At 36.9% G+C, this 18,685-nt stretch overlaps 3 protein-coding genes across 4 annotated transcripts; 1 reads left to right on the top strand and 2 right to left on the bottom strand.

The window, feature by feature from the left end:
• Window positions 1-925: 925 nt before the first annotated feature.
• Window positions 926-6,360, bottom strand: LOC134653283 (transmembrane protein 185B). 2 transcript variants are annotated; one of them, XM_063508608.1, is made up of 7 exons: window positions 6,237-6,360; window positions 5,983-6,159; window positions 5,619-5,826; window positions 4,763-4,898; window positions 3,879-4,009; window positions 2,520-2,643; window positions 926-1,629 (listed from the first exon to the last, which is right to left on the bottom strand). In XM_063508608.1, the coding sequence occupies exons 1-7, from the start codon at window positions 6,284-6,286 to the stop codon at window positions 1,370-1,372; spliced, it is 1,086 nt and encodes a 361-aa protein (XP_063364678.1). In that variant the 5' UTR covers window positions 6,287-6,360; the 3' UTR covers window positions 926-1,369. The 2 variants fall into 2 exon arrangements, with proteins under 2 accessions (XP_063364678.1, XP_063364679.1); XM_063508609.1 differs by having other exon boundaries at window positions 4,769-4,898; window positions 6,237-6,344.
• Window positions 6,361-10,640: 4,280 nt separating this feature from the next.
• LOC134653498 (NEDD8-activating enzyme E1 regulatory subunit) lies at window positions 10,641-12,444 on the top strand. Its single transcript, XM_063508866.1, has one exon. The coding sequence runs from the start codon at window positions 10,776-10,778 to the stop codon at window positions 12,384-12,386; it is 1,611 nt and encodes a 536-aa protein (XP_063364936.1). The 5' UTR covers window positions 10,641-10,775; the 3' UTR covers window positions 12,387-12,444.
• Window positions 12,445-12,520: 76 nt separating this feature from the next.
• Window positions 12,521-14,745, bottom strand: LOC134653497 (N-alpha-acetyltransferase 30). Its single transcript, XM_063508864.1, has 2 exons — window positions 13,729-14,745; window positions 12,521-13,007 (listed from the first exon to the last, which is right to left on the bottom strand). Exons 1-2 carry the CDS (start codon window positions 14,428-14,430, stop codon window positions 12,843-12,845), a joined length of 867 nt encoding a protein of 288 aa, XP_063364934.1. The 5' UTR covers window positions 14,431-14,745; the 3' UTR covers window positions 12,521-12,842.
• Window positions 14,746-18,685: the final 3,940 nt, after the last annotated feature.

The following is an 18,685-nucleotide window of genomic DNA, read 5'->3' as shown; positions in this document are numbered from 1 at the left end:
AAGATCTAAACATACAGACAGACAGACAGCGGGAGGCGACTTTGTTTTATACTATGTAGTGATACCAAACTATAGTTTGGTTCATTGTCATAATAGGTACCTATATGCACCAATACTTTATGAACGTTATTGATAATCGTCTAAGGGCGAATTTTTATTAAAAATAACAATAGGTAGGTATGCTCACATATTTTATATGAGTGGTATTGTTATAGTACGTAAATATAGCTGTATAAAATAATAGTATGTATGTATGTATGAGTGAATGTGACCCCTTACCTAACGGTAAACGGCAGTTAGAACTACCAGCATTCGTTTTTACTATACAATATCCTGAAATAGCATCAATTCTGAAATACGTTCTATAACTTATATTAGTGTTTAAGGTATTAGTGGTAAGGAGATACTGTCATGACGATACGAATTATACATTGTCCATAGCCCCATTAAATAACTACAACAACATTTTCAACTAAACTTATCTTTAACATTGAATTAGTCACAATCCTACTCCCATCTATAACTATTTCTACAACAATGTTTTTATCAAGTTATTTATTATTATTTTTAATTAACAATTAGGACGCACAATTGTTTCCAGAGCGTTATTATCGTTTTAGATATGTGTGCGTGACGATTACATAACACACAATATTATATAATTTGTAGACTACCTCTCTGCTCTAAGATCTCTGGTGCACTCACTCACTGAAATATTATAATAGTATCTGTGAATACAGATAGCTAGTTATTTTTAAATAATGTGCAGGAAATAAGAGACACGCGTATAGGCCACAAACTTGTAAGCGCTTTTTGAAATAAACAATATTGCAATAGAAATATCACTTTATAATGATATTTGTGGCAGTGTAACAGCAAAATAACCAGAGATTGACCTTCAAGTCCTGATATTTAAGGTAAAGGTTTTACATAAAAAAGAACATTTTGTTAAACTATACCCTACAACAAAGTTTAAAGTTAAATTAACATCAAACTTAACAATACGTTAAAAATTGGTTATAGTACAACACTTAAGATGAAGTGTCTTCATTCAGTTCTCTTAAGATTTTTTAAATTTTTATATAGTCCCTTAGAAACAGGAACACATAGATTCTATTTCAATACTTCTTGAATGCCCCGAATAGTTAAAATTGCCTAAACATACATATTCAGTCGATTCTTAAAATTATTACGCCAAAAGAATTCCCAATTGATTTGTCTTTGTGGTATTACTAAAAATGAAAAATATATTTAAAAAGAAGACTTACATTACTTCTCTGCACCATGAAAACTGAACAGCAACACCGTAGCCCAAACGGGAGACAACAAATGTCCACTTCACTTCACTTCACTAATAAAATTGAAAGCGTCAATCAGGCATATCTATACTAGTCACAGGCACTACAGGTTTCATCGCTTCATTCTTCTTTTGATTCTTATGATTTTTATTTTCTTTGACTTTCTTAGTGTCTTCGTCCCGGTAAGGTTCCTGTGTGACCGGGGGCTCGGTGGGGACTATGTTGGAGCCCCGGGTCACGTTGTTGTTGTAGGCGATGTTGGCGTACTCTTGGAGGAGCGGGAACACTGATAGCAGGAACTGGCAAAAGTCTTTCCTGATGCCGAACCACCCTGGAAAAAGAACAATACATGTAGAAGATAAATGCCATGAAAAAACAATTCTTAAGAAATCTCGATACCTAATAAATTAAAACTAACTTTATTCAACCGCAAATTTAAACTTAAAAACACGTGGTCGCCAAAATTAAAAAAGATTTTGTGTCTTCCTTCTCTCATTCCCATTCCCGGGGCATTCGTGGTCATAAAGTGCACTTGACAACCTAATCGCAAGAGTTGGTACAGGCACTATTAGTGTTTACGACGGCGATTGCCTTCTGAACTTCTAATCTAATCCATGCTGTAAACTAGGCCTAGTGGGGAATACTCAGGAACTCGGGTTTCCTTCCGATCTTTTCCGCTGCTGGTAAATAAAATAGGAAATAATTTCATACGTGAGTTCGAAGAAACCTATTGCTATTAAGCAGGGTGTGAACCAATGGCCTCCAGTTTTATAGTTGCATGACTTAGCGCTTAGATATTGAGTCTTGTTACAGTGTATTAAGGTTTAGAGCAATTATTTCATGAAACCGATGCTGCCAAAATACTGGGGTGCGGGGGACGAGGTGAGCGAGTCCCGTGCCGTGATTGGTCCGTTCAAAGACACGGACGTCACACAAAGACACTTTGACTCGAAAATGGAGTAAAACTACTGTATATTTGTGGCAGAGGGGGTAGCGCTACTGCTACTACTATGCTCAGTCTGGAGGATGTCTTGTCTGTGATTAAGCCTAATGGCTCCTCTACACGATGGGCCAACGCCGGCCACTCCAAGGGACCAGCCATGCGGTAGAATGAGATAGCAATATCACTTGCTCCCTCTAATGCATAAATGCGTCCCTTGGAGTGGCCGGCGTTGGCCCATCGTGTAGAGGAGCCATAAGGTATACATAATGGAGACTTACATTTATTACCACCCTTCGAGCTAAATGACATAACGATCAGCGTAGCGAAACCCACGAAGAGCGGGCTAGCGACTACCGTGTACGACAACTGCATACCGTCATCCAACTTGTTAGTCAGCAGCACCTGTGAAACGACAACATTTGAAAACGTTAGCTATAAGTTCTACAAGTTTTTAACTAATTGGATAACAACTCTTGCTGAACAGGAAATTTCATAAAATAATTACTTTATATGTTTGCTAACTAGCTCCAACTGTCTTAGAAGAACTGTCTTAGGCTAGATATAGAGATATTTATTTGCAACCAAATACCATAGTATTTTTTATGTTAAATTCAACCCACTTCCCCGTTTTCAATACAATTTTATGATACCATCAATCTGATCTCATGGGCATGACCGAACGAGGCCATAAGAACCCTATCATAAAACAACGAAAGGTCATTGATCTATTATCAATCATTTGTTAAAGCTAAGCAGCTTTGAGTGAAATCGAGAAATAGACCACCTGTCCGGTACGTCCATCTATTAGCACTGCGGAGAAAATAATAGTAATTCCATATGAATTACTATTATTTTGAATATATAATATAATATAAGGTTTATTTGTATCTGCCAGGGACAAGTGGGAATACGGGTCACTGGTGGAAATAAATCTATTCCCATCAGTCCTGCTCCATGCCAACGAGGCAAGAACCGATTGGAACCGATAGTAACAACAAAGCATAAAACAAATATCGGGAAAAACTTTATTGCAAATCGTATAGTAAATGCTTGGAACAAATTACCCTCTGAAGTTGTGAACTCTACAAGTGTGAATCAATTTAAAAATAGACTCGACAAACTATCAAAACAGTGAAATCGTGCTAAGTGAACTATGATTTAGACGCACCAGCATCAGCTGCCTGTCTAAAATGAAATAATAATAATAATAAATTAAAGAGTCTGTGCGGAAAGAGAAGAGTCGTGAAATGTATGGGGTCCAATACAATCTACGAATCTTCTCTTTCCGCACAGACTCTATCTGTCCCTGCTCCACGCGACGAAGGTGGGGACAAAATGGAAACACACCTAAAACAAAAGTACATGATTAGTAGGGGGTCCCGTTGTTTCCCATAAAGTTTTAAGTCATAATGTATTGTTTTTCATATTATCATTAGTCATAAAACTGAAACCGTTAACATTTCAGGATTTTCGCTAGGTTATCCTATAGATAGGTTAGGTTAGGTTTGTTTTATGGCAATCCTGAAATTGACGCGTTTCTGAATTAAATGAATTATGACTAACGAAAATTCGGGCAAACAATACATTATGGCTTAAAACTATTTGGGAAACAATAGAGACCCGATTAGTAGACATACCAGGAACACCAGGATGGGTATAACAGTGAATGTGTACGCGAGCGCGGCGTGGAAGCTGCTGCGGCGTTGCTGCACGTTAGCCTCCGCCGTGCGCAGCAGCATGCCCGCGAAAATGATGCTGTACAGCACCCCTGCAATACAATACAAATATAACAACAGAAGAAAAACTACACCAAACTAAACACATAAATTAACCTATAGATTCTATAGTAGACAACATGCGGTCTTATCGCTAAAAGCTAAAATGCGATCTCTTTCACCTCACCGCACCTTGATTGCCTCAATTTGATCTGTCATTCTGGGATCATCATCATCAACACAGTTTATAAACAGGCATCATAATAATATGTCTGATTATACTCGCACTTCAATGCAAGTAGTTTGCTTCCCTTAACACCCATCGTCACATGGCGACCCTGCTTATGCTGACTGGCGGTGTGTATCTGCCGTGTTACGCTAAGACGGCCTGTCCAAAATTATAATGATGTATGTGAAACAAACTGTAACAGTAGATTTGATTACCCATAATAAATAGATCATAGTAGAAAAATGTTAGTTTAATTAGCTTTCTTTACTTTCCAAAAGGGCCCCAAATTTAAGAATTTGCACATAAGTGTGCCCAGGGGCCCCAGCATAGTTTAAGACGACCCTGAGCACTATGCTCTACCCCTCTACAGTCTGTCACTAGTCTGTGTAGTGTTTATGATTTGGCGTTTCATTGTAGTAGTAGCGTTACTCTTGGCATAGCAATGCAATATAACAAATTTAAATGTTGATTTTATAATAGTTTGAAGTCTAAGTATTAGCCTTGCTTTTTGAGTTTGATTTCGTAAATTATATTTAATTGCCGTTGTTTTATGCAAATAAAGTAAAAATAAACGTACACTCACCAACAAGGCTCAGACACATCAGAATCCAGAGCGGCACAAACACAACTTCCCAGGACCAGTTGATGAACTCGTCCAATTTCAGTGCCAGGAAGATAAACTGCAGGATATTCACGGCGCAAAACAACTCCAACTGAAATTTTAAGATCATTTATGTTGAATATTTTATGAAACTAACAAAAAGCAAAATTTAACAGATAAATTATGAGGAAAAGGTAAGAGATAAATGAAGCACTGCAAACTTTAATATTTGTGCCATTTTCAACCAAGAGGGTACTTATTGTTGGTTGTCAATAAGGCACTATTTCCATGTAGCTTCAATTTGAAATCAACCTTATCGACAACCAACAATGTGGTACCTTTTCAATGTCACATTTTGTGAGGAAATGGTTGAGAAATAGACAAAACAGGTCGTTGAAGACCTTGCTAGTTTTTTTTTTTATGTTACTTTCATCTGCCACCGGCTTTCATAGCCATAATCAGATTGTATGTATCTATACATTTCTTTTTTCAAGGTGGTGGTCCATTAACCACCATTCCTTTTATGTGAAGAGAGGGGGTGGTTATTCTCTCTGGTCTAGTTCCAAGATCTGCCACCTTTTGAATCTTGTGATGTTATTGGTGTCATTGCTAGTTTTACAGATACTTTCTTTTCAAGCAACATAAAAAGTGTCTTCCTCACTGTAGTAGAAGCAACCAAAACTTAGTTAATTTAATTACAAATTTCAGCCCAGTGCAAATTACATTACATTTTCCTTTTTCAACTGCCTTATTTTAAAATTTTACTGTGTAGCCATTTTAAAAGTCTAAATAATAAAAAAAATATATAATAATAAATTTTAAATATACAAACCTCATAACTCCGGTCATGTCGTACAGACCATATACAAATGGCAATGGATACTATGCTTATAAAAATTAAGGGTATGAAGACTAGTATCCACACATGGCGTTTCACCGAGAGCTGATCACAGACAAGCAGTTCAAACATGAGCAGGATCAGGTGGATGGCAAGACTGATCAGCATGGCTTTGTAGTGAATGTACGCCTCTCCCTCTAACCTAGAATATTTGTTATTGAAATATTAAAGCAAGGGAATATATATCAAAAACAGTGGTTTTATAAAATATTGTTATTGCTATACTATTTTCATACATTAAGTGGAACTAAAGCCTTAAGCTTGAGCTAAAAATTCATATTGTGCTTGAAATAAATACCTGAAGTGAGGGTACTGCCACCAAACGTAGGTGCCAACTGTTGCACCAAGCACTACGAGGAATTTCCAAACCCATATCGGGGTAAATACGGCCCAATACGACCATGTTATAGCGCCATCAAGTTTTAAAGCCAACAACGCCGTAAAAACTAGTAAGCAACTGTGCACCACGAATTTGCTGAAACGAAAACATTATAATAAACAATTAACACTAAGTCACAGTGGATTATCTAAAATTACCAAAATATTGTTTACCTAGGATTAAAATCCTGAAATAGCGTTTGTAAATTCATTTCTGTACACATTCGTCCGGATATAATTCTTTATCATGTCTTCACTGCACGAATTATTATGTTTTCATGAAAAATATCGACATTCGAGTCGAGTCGCTGACTTTGTTTTTTTTTTTTTTTGGATTTTATGGCCTGGTTACGAGACCTTTAAGCCATCGCTGACTTTGCTCCAGTGATCAGTGTTGCCAGGGCTCTGGAGTCATAAGTTACGTTTCGTTTCCCTAAAAGTCACGTTTTTGCTGCCTAAGTCACATTTTTATAGTATGGGTTGGTAAATCGATTTTGTTAGAAGAAATTCAGAAAATATAGCTGATCTTGACAGTAGAAAAAGGCGGCAAATATGAAAAATGTAGGCGCGAAGGGATAACGTCCCATAGAAAATTTGAATTTCGCGCCTTTTTTTACTGACAAGATTTGGTTGACCAGCTATATGATTTTTCTTTATACTTAATGCTATTTGTGATCGATTTCATGAATTGTAAGTTCCTTTTTTTATTTCTTGATTTTTTTCTTGTTGAAAACGAAAAAAAAATACGATAAGTAATAAGTTAAGTCAGTCAAATAACTTTGTCAGTAGAAAAACGCTCGAAATTAAATTTTTCTATGGGAAGATAGACCCTTCGCGCCTACTTTTTTTAAATTTGCCGCTTTTTTCTACTTACTGAAATGGCTTGACATACTATAGTATAGGCCTGTCCAGACGAGGACAATTTTTCGCCAAACTGATTAAATTGTCCGATCAAATCAGGACCTGCGGACACAGACGCCAATTTGGCTCGCCGATTATGATTTATGACCGATACTACGAATACAATGGGGTACAGACGCAAGAATACTAATTTGTGACGCTAGTTTTCGCAGTTAGGGGCATTTTTTTAATTTACAGCTGTCAAATATCACCATAAAATTAAAATTGATGAAACTGGTCAAATTGGTGTTTGCCTCCGCACGTCCTGATTTGATCAATTGTCTTCGTCTGGACACGCCTTAATCTAGCACATGAGTCCACAAACTATACCTGGTCAACCAAATCTTGTCAGTTAAACAAAGGCGCGAAATTCAAATTTTCTATGGGACGATATCCCTTCGCGCCTACATTTTTCAAATTTGCCGCCTTTTTCTACTGTCAAGATCCGGTTGACCAAGTATACTAAGAAGATACGAGCACGGATTTAGAGTTAATAAACTGGATCGAGTACATTGACCAAAAAGTGTGTCCACATGAGAAGTCAAACTAGAGCCCTGCATCTCGTTCTAATTAGGGTGACCATAAGACATCTGTATGTGGGATATTAGGATAACATGGAATATATCAGTAGGGTGTGTCATTTTCTAAATAAAGTGAAATTTTAAGTGGTCAGGTTTTTTTTTCATTTGTAGTCGGCCTCTTTCGTAATCACTCATGGTATGTTCATAAAGGTAGGCTTCCCTTTTGTCCACTTCAGTTTTTTTTAAGTATAAGCGTCATTGAAGATCTGTTTAGCAAATATGACGTTTTTTTAAAGTTGGTGCCTTTTTTCTATTGACGGAAATGTGTCCTACCTATAAAGAGTCGATGTCATATATAAACAGTTTAACACACCTAACAAAATATTATGTATAAATGAGAGTCTGTAATGTTTAAGGAGTTAAGCACTTTGGTTTTAAATTTTGGCAATTGAAGGGATGTTTACAAAAACAACATACCTGACTACACTGGTTGACACCTGAAACGATTAACAATGTTCTTAAAAAAGTGTCAACCGGTCTAAGCAGTTATGTTGTTTTTGTAAACATCCCTTCAATTATTCTACAACAAATCTTAAATTAAACATGCCGAAATAAAGACATAAGGTACCTATTATGTTAAACTTACTTTTACATTACCTACGTTAATAATAACTAATAAGAATTCTGTGAGACCGATTCAAAACGTGCCGACATCATAGTCACCCTAATAAGTTTGACAATGTTGTCTTGTATTTTTATAGTAAAATGTAATAATTGTGGCTTTCTTGTGAAACAATATTCCACAATTAGCAATTATTTTGACGACCGGTCTGGCCTAGTGGGTAGTGACCCTGCCTGTGAAGCCGCGGTCCTGGGTTCGAATCCCAGTAAGGGCATTTATTTGTGTGATGAGCACAGATATTTGTTCCTGAGTCATGGTTGTTTTCTATGTATTTAAGTATTTGTATATTATATATATCGTTGTCTGAGTACCCACAACACAAGCTTTCTTGAGCTTACCGTGGGGCTTAGTCAATTTGTGTAATAATGTCCTATAATATTTATTTATTTATTTATTTATTTATTTATTTCACTCCAACAACCTTTAACACAACTTACACAACATTTCTTCACAATTTTTAAGAAATTTCGCATTCACGTGTTTTGAAGAAATGTCATCAAGTTGGGGATACCAATTCATATTTAAAGTTACTACAACTTCTACCATACTAAAATTTAGTTTTTTTTTGCTGTGTATGCGCTTGGTTTAATCAGTTAATAATATTGGCATCATAATTATTTACAAATTACTTAAAAGATATCAGAACTGTAGTCTGAATATAGCACTAAAATTGTATAAGAAGGTAATTAAATTCAGTAGTTTATTGATATAATTTCTACCATAATGGTATCTTTTTAACATTGGCAACATGTGCGAGTGAGACACAGGGCTCGGGTTTTTCTATCTCAAGTGGACCGTTTTCTCTAGTCTGGTACGAACAACTTTCTGTCTCGGTGATAAGGTTCAAATTAGTATGGCAAAAAAAGTGACAACTCGCTCCAGTTTAAAAAATATAACTTCATGGATACGAGTCACAGTCAGTCAGTGCGAAAGAAAAGTTTAAAAAGTTTACTGTGTAAGCCCCCTCCAGAGTGCGTGAATTGCGGTGTGGAAGCGCGAACGCGAGTGTGGAGTCGATTTCCCGGTCTGCGAATCTTTAAGTAGAGCCCAGACGAGCTGGGCAAATCGGCCGATTTCATCAGGAAAATATTTGGTGCCAATCTCATCTAGCGTCCACACGTAAACAATTTAATCACCAATTTGCGTTCCATAGATACTAACTTAGAAAATTGCCATTATTGTGTCCGCACCTGCTGATTTGATCGGGGAATCAAATTGGCGCACGGCCTGATTCGATAGGAAAATTTCATCAGATTGACGAAAAATTGTCTCGTCTGGACTATACTTTAATCAAAAGAAAATAAAAAATTATATACGTAAGTAATTTACCCCCGGACAAAATTAATGGTTTTAGAGCGCTCAAAAATCTCAAAATAACTGATGCAGTACAATGAGTAGTATAGATACAAATAAAAAGAAATAAATCATTACACTAAAAAAAAACTACTACTATCAAACTATATAACACCGTCACGTCAAGGTAACGAGTCTCATTTTGCCATGACTATGATAATAAACATGATTGTCGATGTAACGTGAAGGCAAGTGCAAGTGTCAAATAGTAAACTTGGGAGCATTGCTAAATAATTCGAATTGCAAAACTAAACTTGTCCAAAGATCGACTAGCTTAAAAAGTCACAAAAATTGCCTCAAAATCATAAGTCACGCACGTGTCACACGAGAAGGCGAAAAGTCACGAAAAATGTGACTTTTGTGACCATCTGGCAACGCTGCCAGTGATGCACTATTCCATTCCACTTTTTACTTTTCCTCTCACTCTCTCTCGGGATCACCTTCACCATACCTTCCAAACCTTCACGCAATATACAGAGGAAGCTACCCGCAAACATGGAAAGTCAAAGATCGTTTTCTTACATCTCTGTCGCTCTAAAGTAGTAGCATATTAAAGTGACAAAAATAGAGATATAGTAATTTCGACTGTTATGTTATCGGTAGACCCCCCCAGATCTATAATCTATTTAAGCCGTAGTTTTAAACGCTGAAAGAACGACGTCAGAAACTTATAGTCGTTTAGACTCTCGCCCGAGCCACGAGACAAGCCGCGAGCCGCGACACGTGACGCGAGTCCACCGCTTATAGTCAATTTAGACTCTCGCGCGAGCCACGAGACGAGCCGCGAGCCGAGCCACGAGACGAGAGTGTAAGCGGTGGGCTCGCGGCTCGTCTCGTGGCTCGCAAGCTCGTCGAGCTAATATAATTTAAACACTAACGGCACGGCATAAGGTTTATAACCGAATAACAAGCCGAACGCGAGTGTAAACGGTGGACTCGCGTCTCGTGGCACGGCTCGCGGCTCGTCTCGTGACTCGCGCGAGAGTCTAAACCGAGTGTAACACTTGCGTCTCGTGGCTTGCGCGAGTCTAAACGGCTATAATAAGCTTGCTTCATAGTGAACAGCTACCTTTATGCATTCCGGGTCTTTTTGACTTTGACAGATAATTTTGACAACGATTTGCGAATGCGAAGCGAGCGAATTTGTGACTTGCGAGTTGAAGGTAAATAAAATTTACTCGGATAACGCTAAAAACCTACAAAGATATTTTAGGTAGAAGTGCATTTTATATTTTCAGTATTGTCTCTGGAGAAAAAATGGCATCTCCATCACCGAAATCTCCTGAACAAAGCGAAAAGAACAAACAATATGACCGGCAACTTCGTTTGTGGGGAGACCACGGACAAGCGGCTCTCGAAAAAGGACATATTTGCCTGATCAATGCTACTGCCTTAGGTACTGAAGTCTTGAAGTCTATAGTCCTTCCCGGCGTGGGCGCAGTTACTATAGTCGACGATTCTACTGTGAGTGAAGAGGACATTGGAAGTAACTTTTTCTTAGAAACCTCAAGCAAAGGCTTAAATAGAGGATCTGAAACATTACGTCTTATCTTAGAATTGAATCCCGCTGTTCAAGGCCACGCAGTCCAGGAATCAACTCATCAATTAATGCAAGCAAACCCAGACTTCTTCAAGTCTTTTACTGTAGTGGTTGCTACTGCTCTGGAAGAGAAAACTATTAAAGAATTATCACAGCATTTATGGGATATTAACGTCCCTTTTATTTTGGCGCGGTCAGTAGGCTTCCTAGGCTCATTTAGGATTCAAACAAAAGAACATGCCATCATTGAGACTCACCCGGACAACGAGCAGCCTGACCTTCGCCTGGACATTCCTTTCCCTGCACTCTCCGAGTACTTGGATAGCATAGATATTGAAGCCCTGGACTTAAAAGACCATGGCCACATTCCATGGATAGTTATTCTCAATAAAGCTGTGATGAAATGGCAAAAAGAACAGAATGACAATAGATGGCCTATGAGTCGCAAGGAAAAGAATGAAGTCAAGGAAGTGGTTATGGGGTTTATCAGAAAGGATGAAAATGAAATTCCAATAAGGGAAGAGAACTTTGAAGAGGCTCTTAGAGCTATCAACACTGCTTTGCATCCTACATTCTTACCAGTCAACATTCAAGAGCTATTGTATTGCAGTAATGCTACCAACTTGACAAAAGAGAGTTCACCTTTTTGGATAATGTGCTCTGCCCTCAGGGCTTTTATTGAGGCTGAAGGAAAAGGCAAGCTCCCTCTGAAAGGTGTGCTACCTGATATGACCGCTTCTACTGAACATTATGTCAAACTGCAAAATATATATAGAACACAAGCTGCTTTTGAAGCAGAGACTGTGTACAGAAAGGTACAACAAATTGTCAATCAATTACATTGTGAATGCATCAGTGAAGCTGATGTAAAACTGTTCTGCAGGCATTCACGTAACTTGCACCTTATTGCAGGCTCAAACATTGCCAATGAATATCAGATGAGTGCCTCTGTATCTTCATACATAGCCAGGCATTTAGAAGAGCCTGACGTAATGATGGTGAACTATATTCTACTGAGGGCTGCAGAGATTTTTCGCTCGGAGCACTGCAGAGCTCCAGGAGAGTGGGAGCCTGAAGGTGATATTGCAAGTTTAAAAACATGTGTATCAAAACTGCTTACAGATGTATCATGTTCTCCGTTTCCCAAAGATGACCATGTCCATGAAATGTGTCGCTATGGTGGAGCAGAAATACACAGTGTGTCTGCTTTTATAGGAGGCTGTGTAGCCCAGGAGGCTATCAAGATTATAACAAAACAATACAAACCAGTTAATAACACTTTCATTTATGATGGAGCTTCTACTAGTACTGCTACATTTACTTTCTGAAGTGGCAAATAAAGAAATTAAATAACTAAATATGGATTCATTTATCTGTTTGTTACAACCCCAATAATGTTTCTTTGAGTACATAAAATATTGAATAGGTTTAGTAAGGGAACATGAATAAATACCAATTAACCATAATTCTTCAAAGTTGTGTATTTTAGCTTGGACATTTAACCATTCATTTTAAACCTTTATATGCAAGATATAAAAGAAGACAGATAAAACATTTCATTAACAATTTTTACTCGTAAATTATAAACTTATCACAAGATGATAAAATTATTGAAACAAACTATACATTTGGCTAAATCCACAGGCAGACTCAATAGCAGATTACATATAATCAGATTACCATTTATAGCAGCAGGGTTTCACTTTATCATAGCTATGCCCGAGGTGCAGCCTCCAGAATTATAAACACAACATTGAGTACATCCCATTGGTTACCTACAATTTTCACCTTAACCATAGCTTCAACCGCAATGCGTCCACACCGTTGAGGTAATATCTAAATAAACGCTTGTCACGCACAAACCCCAAATTCTCGTATAGCATGAGGGCAGGTTTGTTGGTAATTTCCGTTTCTAACACTACTTCATCCGCATTATCATTAATCATTGCCTGAAATAAAAATGAAAGTATTTGTTAGTTAGAAAGGAATTCATTTTTATTGTAACGAGTTTTACACCTATGGCATTGTTCATAAATGCGCTACAAGCCTCTATTAGCTATTTATTGGTAATATGTATTTATAAGAAAGGGATAGAACATAAATTAACTACCCACCCCGTATTGGGATTAGTCCTGTTTCCTCACGATGATTTCCTTCACTGAAAAGCGACTGGCAAATATCAAATGATATTTCGTACATAACATAAGTACCAAAAAACTCATTGGTACGAGCTGGGGTTCGAACCCGCCACCTCCGGATTGCAAGTCACACTCTTACCGCTAGGCCACCAGCGCACATACAATAAACTATAAGTATGAATTAACTTGTATTAAAAGTTCATAAATAAGTCTTGCGGAATCTTTGAAATTATGTAATATAAAATACAATATTGTGTAATATCAAAACTATTAAAATTTCAGGTTCATCTGACCTAACCTTGGATTGATAGACACAATTCTCATGCAAGAATTGGCTTCTTATTATTGTAAAGAAAATAGTTCAGTAAATATTTGTAACATAAGGTCAAATTTACAGTAAATGGCATTGATCCAATTGATTTATGTAACAAAACTAGCCAACCATACCATACATAACAAATTTGATTGAACATAGATTTGCAATGGGAATCTAAGAACTACAATGGGAATCCAATCAGAATTATTACCATACCTGTATTGCTTTTCGTACCAGTCTCGAACCAATTTTCTTATTCCTGTATTTTTCATCCACGGCTAACATAGCAATGTATCCTCTTTTCACCACATTCCGATGCATGTCTAGCTTACATACAATGGCACCAATACATTTTCCATCATGTGTGGCTAAGAAACACAGCTTAGGCCAGTTATGTATAAAATATCTATAAGTGTAGATTGAGTAGGGTTCAGATAAATCCTTTTGTATGACTCTCATGATTTCAGGCATTTGTAGTTCGGACTCGTATGATATGATGTCGATGTCTCCTTGCGGCGATTGACCTTGCTGGTGGAACGTGTTTTCAAGGTTCCCCACGGTCGCTCCCAAGGCGTTTCTGGCTACGTCCGATCCACACGGCTCCCTGCTGTCCCCATTGCTAGCGTCGATTGATTGTATACTATTTACATCTCTCACGTCTTCGACCGCACTGGCCTTGTCGACTGACTTGTCCTCTTTCGAGTGATCACTTGTACCATTTGTTAGGTTGCTATTTATGTTGTTAACATGTAAAGTACTAGCTAACGCCGCACTTAAATTCTCTTCGTTCACTATTCTTACCTCGTCAGTCGTTTTAGAAGGTGAGTTATCTTTGGCGGTTTTATTTTTGTTTTTCGTGCTCGTCGCTATTAGACTACTCTTGACGTTCTGCACGTTATCGTCAGCGAGTTGATTCATATTGACGTATTCTACGATATTTACACATTCACACGATTTATAGCTTCAAATAAGTTCCGAAAGGCTGCAGTGATTATACAAATATATTTTTCTTGCCAAAATTACAGAAGAGTATCACCGACATCTTGGTAGGTATAGTATATATCACTCCAATAATATAGACGAACTGACAGTACCAAGACTGTTTAATATATTTGAATACAATTTTATAAAGAAAAGTATTCAAATTTAAATAAAAAATACGAAAATATTTATTGAAAATATCTGAAATTTATAACAAATCCTAGTTGAGCCCTTCACACATTGCAAAAGACAGTGTTGTCATCCCTAAAAAATTGTATACTTTTTAAAAATATTTTTGTACAGAAACTATTCAAACTACCGGTAAAACCGCCGCTAGTGCATAATAAATGTCACAAGTCTGTTTTTCGCATAGATGTATTATTTTTAAAGATGAAGCCTAAGTCATCTGTCACCGTAGCCTCACGCACACAGACACATTTTATGTACGATCTACAATGAGGAACCAAAGGCATGTGGCTACGACGATAAAGTCATATCGATAAACTATACGGCCTTTTTACAATTTAAATTTTACTTGAAAGGATTTAAAACTACCTAAAATGAACAGATAACCATTATAACATAACTCTATATACAGTGTGTAAATACAACAATACGGGCGATAAATTAAACCAGATATAGAATTTATCCGTGTAATCATTAATTTAGAAGTTCTTTATAATTTTCTCTTAATTATGACCCTGTTATAATTATTTGAATTATTGTCTAAAGGAGGCATGGAACGCCACATATATACGAGGGCTGTTTGATAAGTACCCGTTTTCCAAATGTATTAATATCACGGGCCGAAAATATGTATACAATCGTTTTAAGCCATTTTTCAGAGGTGGGAAAATTTTAAAAAAAACAGCATTCTTTTGTTTTTTTTCTCATTTGACAGCGATTTAGTGAAAGCGTGAACTTAAAATTGTTAAAAATGGAGAAAGAGCAGTATCGGTCTGTAATTAGATTCTTGTTTTTGGAAGGAAAAACATGTGATGAAATAAAAGTAAGAATGCATGCGGTTTACCATGAATGTGCTCCTTCTATGACAACCGTCAGATACTGGTTTAACGAGTTTAAGCGGGGGAGAACAACCGTCTTTGATGAGGATCGCCCAGGCCGCCCAATTGAGGTGACTACAGACGATATGGTTAAGAAAATTGAAAATATCGTTTTAGCCGACCGCCGAATTGAACTTTGAGAAATCGTTGATGCTGTAAATGTTCCAATCGAGCGGGTACAAAGCATATTAGAAGATAAATTGGGTATGAAGACAGTATCGGCGAGGTGGGTGCCGCGTTTACTCACGGAGGAGCAAAAACGGAACCGACTGACTACTTCGGAGCAGTGTTTGGCCGTGTTCAAACGTAACCCGAAGGAGTTTCTGCGTCGTTTCGTGACCGTAAACGAAACGTGGGTCACCACTACCCTCCGGAAATGAAAGGGCAGTCGAAGCAGTGAATTTTACCGGGTGAACCTGCGCGAAAGATAGCAAAAATCGTTCCATCGGCTGGAAAGGTCATGGCGACCGTTTTTTGGGATTCGCAGGGTATTATACATATTGAGTTCTTAGAAAAGGGGAAAACGATAACAGGGCAGTACTATGCCAATTTATTAGATGAATTTGACGCTGTGTTGAAGGACAAACGACCCCATTTAAAAAATAAAAAAGTACTGTTTCATCACGACAACGCACCAGCTCATTCGTCTAGAGTTGTGATGGCTAAATTAACACAATTACGCTACGCCCTATTGCCTCACCCCCCGTATTCTCCAGATTTGACCCCATGCGATTTATTTTTGTTTCCCAACCTGAAAAAATGGCTCGGTGGTAAGCGATTTGGATCAAATGACGAAGTCATTGCCGCCACAGAGGCCTATTTTAATGACTTTCCGAAATCATACTTTTTGGATGGTTTATTGAAGCTTGAATATAGGTGGAACAAGTGTATAGAGTTAAAAGGAGACTATGAAGAAAAATAAATGCATATAAACAAAAACAACTGATAATTTTTTTCATAAACGGGTACTTATCAAACAGCCCTCGTAAAAGTTACATTAAAACCAAATATAGTTTTTCGAAATAATAGAGTTTATTATAATATTATAAAGTATTCATTATCCATTAGCATTTCCAGGTTGTTTATCTTTAGTGAATATATCGAAGCTTCAATTAATCGCTATTCCGTTCCACTGTGTAGAGAGTATCGATATATAACATGATTAAAATCGACAAATCCACGTCCCTAAAAACGTGCAATAAACTCACACATACACATTTTAACGCACACATACACAGCTTGCCCACCACCAAAATGGCTACGGCTTGACGGATAAATTTTGTACTGAGAACCGAGAATGTTGGGGCCTTGGTTTTTCGCATTTTTTTAAACCCTGGAAATGCAAAAAAGTGCGAAAGTGGAATAATCTTTTATATTATAATATACAAAATACATTATATAAAATATCATATATTTATTAAGAACAGAGATTAAATAACATTATATTGATAAAAATCTAGGATTATAAAATATCATTACAATACTCACTCCGTGGTTTGTTTTTTCAATGCGTTGCTGCGTCACTTTTGTTTGACGTATTAAGAAAAGAGACAAGTAGAGCAGCGCCACTCTCTAGAGTCTGGCTAGCCAAAAATTGTTGAGAGATAGAGTCTGATCGGAAAGAGAAGATTCGTGGAATGTATTGGGTCCACGGATTTAGAGTTAATAAACTGGATCGAGTACATTGACCAAAAAGTGTGTCCACATGAGAAGTCAAACTAGAGCCCTGCATCTCGTTCTAATTAGGGTGACCATAAGACATCTGTATGTGGGATATTAGGATAACATGGAATATATCAGTAGGGTGTGTCATTTTCTAAATAAAGTGAAATTTTAAGTGGTCAGGTTTTTTTTTCATTTGTAGTCGGCCTCTTTCGTAATCACTCATGGTATGTTCATAAAGGTAGGCTTCCCTTTTGTCCACTTCAGTTTTTTTTAAGTATAAGCGTCATTGAAGATCTGTTTAGCAAATATGACGTTTTTTTAAAGTTGGTGCCTTTTTTCTATTGACGGAAATGTGTCCTACCTATAAAGAGTCGATGTCATATATAAACAGTTTAACACACCTAACAAAATATTATGTATAAATGAGAGTCTGTAATGTTTAAGGAGTTAAGCACTTTGGTTTTAAATTTTGGCAATTGAAGGGATGTTTACAAAAACAACATACCTGACTACACTGGTTGACACCTGAAACGATTAACAATGTTCTTAAAAAAGTGTCAACCGGTCTAAGCAGTTATGTTGTTTTTGTAAACATCCCTTCAATTATTCTACAACAAATCTTAAATTAAACATGCCGAAATAAAGACATAAGGTACCTATTATGTTAAACTTACTTTTACATTACCTACGTTAATAATAACTAATAAGAATTCTGTGAGACCGATTCAAAACGTGCCGACATCATAGTCACCCTAATGAGTTTGACAATGTTGTCTTGTATTTTTATAGTAAAATGTAATAATTGTGGCTTTCTTGTGAAACAATATTCCACAATTAGCAATTATTTTGACGACCGGTCTGGCCTAGTGGGTAGTGACCCTGCCTGTGAAGCCGCGGTCCTGGGTTCGAATCCCAGTAAGGGCATTTATTTGTGTGATGAGCACAGATATTTGTTCCTGAGTCATGGTTGTTTTCTATGTATTTAAGTATTTGTATATTATATATATCGTTGTCTGAGTACCCACAACACAAGCTTTCTTGAGCTTACCGTGGGGCTTAGTCAATTTGTGTAATAATGTCCTATAATATTTATTTATTTATTTATTTATTTATTTATTTCACTCCAACAACCTTTAACACAACTTACACAACATTTCTTCACAATTTTTAAGAAATTTCGCATTCACGTGTTTTGAAGAAATGTCATCAAGTTGGGGATACCAATTCATATTTAAAGTTACTACAACTTCTACCATACTAAAATTTAGTTTTTTTTTTGCTGTGTATGCGCTTGGTTTAATCAGTTAATAATATTGGCATCATAATTATTTACAAATTACTTAAAAGATATCAGAACTGTAGTCTGAATATAGCACTAAAATTGTATAAGAAGGTAATTAAATTCAGTAGTTTATTGATATAATTTCTACCATAATGGTATCTTTTTAACATTGGCAACATGT

Source organism: Cydia amplana, chromosome 13 (genome assembly GCF_948474715.1).
Source record: "Cydia amplana chromosome 13, ilCydAmpl1.1, whole genome shotgun sequence".
Lineage (NCBI taxonomy): Eukaryota > Metazoa > Arthropoda > Insecta > Lepidoptera > Tortricidae > Cydia > Cydia amplana.
The sequence above is the reverse complement of the archived record's forward strand: the minus strand, read 5'-3'. Positions and strand labels throughout refer to the sequence as shown.